General features: G+C 45.0%; 1 protein-coding gene across 1 annotated transcript; it reads left to right on the top strand.

Moving 5' to 3' along the window:
• Positions 1 to 370: 370 nt before the first annotated feature.
• Positions 371 to 8639, top strand: rab35b (RAB35, member RAS oncogene family b). Its single transcript, XM_084025545.1, has 6 exons — positions 371 to 685; positions 2615 to 2665; positions 2756 to 2879; positions 6479 to 6603; positions 6768 to 6892; positions 8037 to 8639. Exons 1-6 carry the CDS (start codon positions 634 to 636, stop codon positions 8163 to 8165), a joined length of 606 nt encoding a protein of 201 aa, XP_083881671.1. The 5' UTR covers positions 371 to 633; the 3' UTR covers positions 8166 to 8639.
• The last annotated feature ends 293 nt before the right edge of the window (positions 8640 to 8932 follow it).

The raw sequence follows: 8932 nt of genomic DNA, 5'->3' as shown, positions 1-8932 counted from the left end.
TTTCATCATACCTTTTTCTATACTACCTACTGACATAATCCTCAGAACCATCATCGCAGAGTGAGCCAGATGTATATCTGAAACCAATGTATTTTGTGTTGCTTAGACAACAAAATGATAGTTTCAATGAGAGGGAGAATATGTTGAATTACCATGATATGTGGTTTAATTGTCAGTGTGTGTATATAGTGGGATTTGTGCTAGCTGGATAATTTTCAAAGCGATATAAAGCATCCTGCTGAAACCTGGACTCTGCTTGTAGATGTTAAATCAACGGGACGGTACTAGCTCATTGCTCTCATCGTAGCATGAGTTTAGTGTTCATCAATGGGATAGGACGTCTGTGATGTAGCCGGAGCCTGCGCAGTGTGGCCGGGTCAGAGTTGGGTGCAGCTCCACCAGAGAAGGAAGCGGAGTTTCCGGCTGTTTGCAGCGGAGGGAGAGGATTGCTGACGCCGCGAAACCCCGAGAAAAACGCCGCCGGCTCGGGGTGGCTAATAGTTTTTAGTATCTGTAGTGGTTGTTTTATTTCATATCGGGGGATCTGGGGACTGCTGATTTTTTTACGAGCCGAGGGGTCGGACAGCAAACAGTAAAGCGGCACAAGGCGGGGGTGAGCCACCAGCTACCGGCATGGCCAGGGACTACGATTACCTCTTCAAGCTGCTCATCATCGGTGACAGCGGTAAGCCGACGCCGGGGATGCGGGACGGGAAGTGGGCCTTGTGTTGTTTTTTTTGAAGGGGAGAAGAATACATTCAGCTGTAGGCCCATGATATACTTCTATGATACGTTTGGGACTGATTTTTTATTTTCTGCATTGAAACGACATGTGAAATTACACATCCGCCATATTTCTGTGGCGGTGACAGGGCGGAGGTTGTGTGTCCGGGCTCGGCATGTCAGGCGATCAGGCCGGATATCGCCTCCAGATCTTTAGGGTTTCTCTCTCGAAGATAGTGTAGTTCTCTTTTACATCTGCAAATGCATTTATTTTTGCTGTAAAGCAAAACATGCACTGCAACGCAGTATCTGTCCCGGTGTCCCTATGCTTCTCAAATCTGGCCTATAGTTTGTACCTCCTATTAGCAGTGTTAGCCGGTTGTAAGTTATGCTAACATTACACTTCCAGGCTTGGCTATGTAGCTAAACGTTAGCTGGCGCGAGGAGCGAGTAGTGAAAGAAGTCGTGGTCCTAGATAAAGATGGCCTCTTCTATTTGCTGCACGGCGTCAAGTTAACTTAGTGAGGCTGTTATTGAAAGGCAGTTCTGTTATTTAGCTAGCTAGCATGCTAGCTGCTCAGTAGTGGAGGAATGCTGCACTGCAGTCTCTTGTTTGCATCCAGTCAGTATGGTGAAGTGAGAGCAAAAGGTGGTTAGTGTCAATTACAAGTGACACTTCAGCCAAGCTGCTGAGGTACAAAGAACACAGACTGTGATTACCTCATCTGTGTTGAGCTTCTTTATTATGCTAAAATTCATATCAAGCATTGTCAGTTAGTTGCATGATTGAGCTGAACTGGGATTGCTCTTCCTGTGTCTCCCCAATAAAGTGAAAACATGCCTTTTTAATGAGGTTGCACCCTCAGTGGGAGTGTAGCCTCAGCCTGCAGGACTTCTTTGTGAGCCATGATGTTTGCATTCATTGACAACCCCGATCCTGGCACTACCCCGTCAGCTGGCTGTTCACAGTAGAGGGAAAGGCACCACATCAATCCCTTCACACACAGAGGCCAGTGTCCCCTCAGCTGCAGCATGGACGTGTCTGTAGTGCTGCACAAAGATGATTTAGGAAAGATGCTCAGATATCAGCCACTCCTCAGCTGCATATAGACTGATCTGCTGCTGAGAATCAGATATTCCCCACATTGGGTCTGCAGTCTGCACTAAGGCTGAGTTTTATCACTTCACTGGACTTGTTTAGCCTCTGGCTGCTGCCACAGTGGCACATGCACATGATGTATCTGATCATGGAGAGTGATGCATGACTTGTTTAACATAAAAGTGTTGTTTCAGGTTGCAAACGTTGAAAAGATAAATGTCATGAATCAGTGACGCCCTCAGGAATTCGGAAGGACAGCAGGATGAAATATTAAAACTTCAAAAGTACAAAAAGATGACAATCTCTCATCTGCTTTGAAGCTTTGGTTATTGTTTGTTTGAATAAAACTCTGTAGCATGGAGACTGCAGCAACCTGAGAGCTTTTATGTTGGGAGCCATCAAACATGAGATGACAGTAACACAATAAGTAGGCTAAGTCACAGGGCTGCTCCAGTCCCACCTCAGGCTGTGCAGCAGAGTCACTTCCCAACTTCCAGCTTCCAACTTGATCTGTTGCGGACAGCACTGATCCCACTCATCTATCTTCCTCTTTCATCCCTCTGCTTCGTTATTTCATCCTAAAACCTATTTGTTATTATGCATGATAATTTTAGGAACCCAGAGAGATATATCCGTTCTGTTTGTTGTCTCATTTTTGGTTTGCAGCCATCACGTGGCGTTACATGTTTGCCCCGAGTCTGAAGTCAAATATAAAGAATGCACTCATTTCTTTTTCATTTTGCAAACCTGTTTTACACAAAACCTCATCCTGTGCTTGTGTTTCCTCCCCAGGAGTGGGGAAAAGCAGTCTCCTCTTGCGATTTGCAGACAACACATTTTCAGGTGCGTGGTTCTTCCTCAGTCATTTCCAGACTTTCTGCTTTGTTGTTGGAGGTCACTAACTAGATTTTCTGTTGGCATGTGTGTTTGCAGGTAGCTATATCACCACGATCGGTGTGGACTTTAAGATCCGGACGGTGGAGATCAACGGGGAGAAGGTGAAGCTACAGATCTGGGACACGGCGGGGCAGGAGCGCTTCCGTACCATCACCTCCACGTTAGTAGACCCACACACACACAAGCACGTTGCCGTGGGATTTTCAGATGAAGCTCAATCTTTTCATTACAGCGATCGAATCTGTAATGGAGAAAGGCTCTTCGCTGCTCTGGGATTAGGTTTTATATGAGGAAGCTGTTTGTAGACGACTAGAAGGAGTCGTTGATGCTCTATGATACTGGGTGGAATTCCCCACAGATGCTAATTACAGATGTGAGAGGGAGGCCCTCGGTCTCGCACTGTAGCTCGACACGACTGCAAGGGCTGGGCGTCGTTCCCCTCTCGGGCTTGTAGTGTGTGAGACTCTGCTGTCCGGTGTGATACAGCAGCATCTCAGTGCCTCTGGGTTCACACTGATGTGTGAAAGTAGTTTTGGTCTGTACAGGTTCATTGTGTAACCCACTTCATTATTAATATTATTATTATTGTTTATCGCTCAATACGAGGCCCGTGAGCTGAATCTGAATCCAACTAGAACCGACTATGAACAGTAATAATAATAATAATTAGAATTATTCAGCAGCAACATCTCTTTACAGACACATTGCTGGCAATGCTCTGGATAAATAGTGGGTCTACTCTTTGTACATGTTTTTGGAACTACTCTGAGAAAGAAAACTACAAGGTGTATGAGTTATCCACAGTAACATTGTTTCTGGAGAGACAACTATTATGTTGTTTTTCAATGCTGTGAAATCAATTTCATCTCTCAATACAATTGCGGGGAAATCTAAGAAACAGACAATTCTGAATGAAAATTAACTGCATGGTTTCTACCACAATAAGTAGTTAGGTATTTGTGCGTCATGTTAGGGAAAAGGTGAAATGTGCTAAATTTGATATTTTGAGCATTAATATAGCAGTACAACAACTGTTTGCTACGTAAGGATGTAGTGAGGTCATGTCTACCTGAGCAGAGAATCAAGTTGCTCTCCGACTGTGTGTTGAAATACAACCTTCTTGTTGCTTTATTGACATAGTGGACCGGCCCGTGCATGATTTTAGTGCATGTGAGCGTGCCACACTGGATAGCTCACGGCTTCACTGTGCTCATACATATGACAGTTCCAGCTGATTACACCGTCGCCACGGCAGCGTTGCACCTAACCCTCCAGATTCCCTCTCAGCTAAACACTGTTAGCTCCATCAGCACCTGTGTCTGTTTGGTGTTGATGCTGATGGTAGTGTACCATCGTGCTTTTAGAGCTTTTTCACTGAAAACAGCTGCTTGTTGCTTGTGAAAACAGCGATGAGAGTAGTGAAAGTGAATCAAGATAGCAAGGTTCCAGACCATAAAACCAAAACAATGAGCTGAGCGATGATCTGTAACTAAGAGGAACTGCACAGTCGGGACAGTTGCACAGTTTGTCACGTTTCACCTGACGTAGTTGTTAATGTTTATTATTAGCAGCTTTGAAGCAGTCGTCCAATAAAGTGCACCCCAGTGATTCCAGTCCTGTTGCTGGAGGCTGAGTGTCCCTCGCTGTGTCTGACAACCAGTTACTCACGCACTCAGTGTTTGGCACTAACGACAGCTCATTTGTTTTCCTGAGCCCTGTCATCCAATTACTGTGCAGTTTACACAGACTGGCTTGAAATGAGTACAGAGTACAGAATGGACAGCCATGATGAATAAATGTGCAGCTGCTCTCGCTGCGTCTCTCTGCTCTTGAAAGAAACGGCAATGATGCATAGTCATCTCTCTCTCCTTTTTGACTTTGACTGAAGCAGACAGAGGCTACTCTTAATTTAAATGTATGAAACTGCCACTGTCCAAGCCATGTGATGATGTAGGAGCACTGTTGCAGCGAGGACGATCAGAACAGCGAACCCATCCAGAAGGCTTGAAATCCTCTGCAGTGCTGCCGACGCTTCGGCCCCCGAGGAGTGTGACCGTCCTAGTTCTGAAACACGGCTGCCAGTCGTCGTGCAGGAATCTCTCCACCGAGCAGGCCGCCTATTTAGGCTGATTGTTCACTGTGCTGAAGTAGAGCGGCATGGTGCCTCATTAGGTCCTAAACCAATTTCACCTTGGAGCTGCATCGTAGACTGTGTCCACAGGGAGACTAGCTGTGTCAGACCCTGCAGCCGTCACCCACAGCTGCCAGCAGCATCAGGCCCACATTAAGACCTTCTTTTATTTCTCACTTCTTCTATTGAGTTCGTTTTTTTATTCTGAATATTTATTCTCATTGCCATTAGCAAAGCTGGTTTTGAAATGTGGGATGCCTCTCTACCTTGATACCGTATCAAGTTTTATATGAGGCGCCAACCTCCGCTTCTGAAGGCGAAGCACATTTTTTGTGAGGCGCTATTGTATACAAAGTTAGTACGAAGAGACGCCATGTGATGCAAATTTTTATCATACATTTTTTTTGTCACTGGCTGACTGACTTGCAACAAATATCCCCAGTCGGACTGAAACCAGGGATGTCGCGTGGTCAGCGCGTTAGCCGAGGCTACAAAGAGTCCCCTGATTGCTGATTTGTGATGGAGAGGTTCAGCTTATTACCGTTTTATCACCCTGTTTGTGCAGAGTTTTACTGCAGAAAGGAGGCTGAAGGTTGGGCCCCACACGCCTGCTGTGTGTTTGGCAGTTTATGGTTCTCTATTCATGTCCACTGAGCACACACACATATAGCCATCCAACCAGCACTGTCTAGGGCCCATTGCTGCTGCATGTCTGGGGGGGGGGGGGGGGGGGGGTTACATGCTCAGACAACACTGTACCCCCAGACTGCCCTGCCAGGCAGAAACACTGACCTCTAGGGACACTCAGTGGTCCTGATAAAGGGCTCTTTGTTTCTGTTTGGCGAGTGTAGTTACACTGGGGATGCTGGCTTTCTGATGCCTGGTGCTTGGTTTGGTGCCCGGCGGTGTGGTGCCCGGTGTGGTGCCCGGTTTGGTGCCTGGTTTGGTGCCTGGTTTGGTGCTTGGCTGCAGGTTTACAGTGGAACCATCACACTCTGGAATAGTGTTCTGTGTGGGACAGACACTGGTCTCTGTTCAGTTAGCGTTCCTTCTTTACTCAACCTGCAAGTCACACACTCTGTTCGGATGTATTTCAGTCGCAGTCATGTCATTCAACTAGACGATGCAGCAGTTTGTTTAAGATGAAGAAAATACATTTCTGGGAGGATTTTATCACTCATCGGGATAAGAACACAATATCATCGGTATAATCGTAAATATCACCACGAATGACTTGAAAAAGCTGTCTAGCTCACTATCAGGCTGGTTATTAGACAACTGGATGAATAAATCCATTTATAAAATATATGTATCCTTCTTTGTACAGGGAGACCTTATGATTCATGATCATCTTATTTAAGGTTATTTCTTACTCAAAAGGATGTTCACTAAAAGTAGTTGTCTTATCTGTGATGCAATAACAATATTTGTTTTTTTGCACACTGTCAAGTGATAAAAGTATGTTTGGGTGCTATTATAAGAGTTTTCAGTATATTTTGATGATTATCAGGATAATATCTTGAATCACAATTTATTTTTGCAGCATAATGTTGATGTGACGTTTCCATATGGTCCCATGTGTCCTGCAGTCAAAGGCTGACTGTGTTTGTCCCCCTCTGCATGTTCAGGTACTACAGGGGAACGCATGGGGTCATAGTGGTATATGACGTCACGAGTGCCGAGTCCTTCGTCAACGTCAAACGATGGCTACATGAAATCAACCAGAACTGTGATGATGTGTGTCGAATATTAGGTGAGTACGCAGCTCTCAGTGAGGAGCGCCAGGCGCTGCCGTCATCTCGGCACCCTGCACCTGAAAACACACCGTCTCTAGTGCACACCTTCTTTTATTGGCTGGAAGGGACGAAGTGTTCCTAGCTTAGGTCACGTTACATGACCTCTACGTTTCCTCCTTAGTGGGAAACAAAAACGACGACCCCAACTCCAAGGTGGTCGAGACGACTGACGCGCAGAAGTTTGCAGAGCAGATGGACATCAACCTGTTTGAGACGAGTGCAAAAGAAAACATCAACGTTGAAGAGGTAACTCGTTGTTTGTGTTGCATGACTGCTGGCAGGCTGACTGCGTGTTTGTGCGGAGGCGTTTGGGTGACATGCCCGGTATGCAGTGCAGCTCAGCTGAAAGCATGAATCAGACGCAGTGTCCCGGTGCTTTGTGATACCTGCTGATCTCTGCAGCGGCGTGGTGCACAGACCCTTCAAGGAATCAGTAGTTGCAGCATGACGATTCAATTATTCCACTAATTATTTTCTCGATTTTGAAATGCTTTTGTCCTTCAAATGTTTTATAATCTCACAATGAGGATTATCTGGAGGTCAACTCATCACATGGCTGACTAATTAACACATAATATCTTGATGATGACCCCTGTCAAACAATATGATGATTATCAGGATAAAATCGTGAATCGTAATTATTTTGGCAGAATAATAGTGACATTACGTGATCATATCTACCCATGACTACCAGTTTGTAGGCTTCAGTATTTTTCCTTACAATATTATTATTGTTATTAGTCCTGCTCCTCTTTAGTATGACACAGTTAATAGGCCCTAAATCATTTTTTTAAAGCAAAAAAGCAAACAAAAATGGCAAAACAATGGAATATATATATATATATATATGTGTTAACAGTATTGTGGAAAAACTGACACTCTGGTTACCGCAAACTGTTTATTTATTAGTAGAATAAAGTGGTTTAGGGGCATCTAGTGTTGAGGTTGCAGATGGTACTAAATAGCCCTCCCGTCAGCCCCTCCCTTTCCAAGCGTGTAGGAGTATTCACATGGCCTTCAGGTAACTAAAAGTGCAACCACGACATCCAGTGTTGGTTTGTTGCTCTGGGCTACTGTAGAAACACGGCGAGTAGATATGATGGGGTCAAATTAAAACGAAAACACAATGAATCTTAGTTTCAGGTGATTATACACCCATTCAAATATGGTAATGAACATTCCATTCCATTTCTGCCAATAATCCCCCTTCATCCTACACATCGGCCCTTACCAATGAGATATGATGTGTTAATTAGCACATTTCAGAGTTGCTGAATGTACCTTTTGGACAGAGCTTAATGCTAAGCTAAGCTAACGGCCTCTTATGGAGCAGACTCTTTGCCTGATTGCTGTACTCACCACACACCGTGGCTTTGTTCTTCTCCTGCAGATGTTCAACTGCATCACAGAGCTAGTGCTAAGAGCCAAGAAGGAGGTGCTAGCCAAGCAGCAGCAGCAGCAACAGAACGACGTGGTCAAACTCACTCGGAACAGTAAACGAAAGAAAAAGTGCTGCTAGCAAACCCGACGCCATCCACAAAAGGCCGGCAGCCGTCTTTTTCTTCACACATGCATATACACAAGATGGGACTCAGAGCATCTAAATTAAAGAGCAGATTTAAGAAATATAAGGTGAAAGATTAAAAGAAATAAATGGAAAAAACGTCCCGTTTGGACAAACTAGTCATGAAGACTTCCAAAAAAAAAAAAAAGTGTACAGATTTTATCAGACGTCAAATCAAGTTTTATTTGGAATTCAGCAGAAGGGCACTATTGACCTGAGGTCCTCCTTTCTTAAAGGATCTGCAAGCCAACAACTGACCGCCACAATGCTCCGGTTTCTCCCCACATAACTCCCGTATTCAGAATCTCATCTCTCCTCCTCATTCCACACGGGACATTCAGAGTCGACACTCAGCCGACTCTGCGCCTGAGGAGGAGGAGGGTTCACTTTCTTGTTGTCATTTTTGGATTCTTTTTTTGTCTTGTTTTATTTGAGGGGGTGGGGGGAGTTTGGATGGTTGGGAGGGGTTTTTTTTTTGGGGGGGGGGGGGGGGGGTGAATGGGCGTCTGAGTAAGATTGGAGGATTTGCCACCTCTCTGCAGTTTCAACATTTCAGAGACCTGCGTTCCCACGGCTCTGTGACGTCATGAACTGCCAGGTTTGTTTTATTTGACTTGTTGGGGGGAAAACCACACAGATGATGATAATGATGACGACTAATCCAATGGACAGAACTGGTGACCTTTCATGTTTTCTTTTTCTTTGTCTATATTTTGCCAAGC

This window comes from Eutrigla gurnardus (genome assembly GCF_963514095.1).
Source record: "Eutrigla gurnardus genome assembly, chromosome: 13".
Lineage (NCBI taxonomy): Eukaryota > Metazoa > Chordata > Actinopteri > Perciformes > Triglidae > Eutrigla > Eutrigla gurnardus.
The sequence above is the reverse complement of the archived record's forward strand: the minus strand, read 5'-3'. Positions and strand labels throughout refer to the sequence as shown.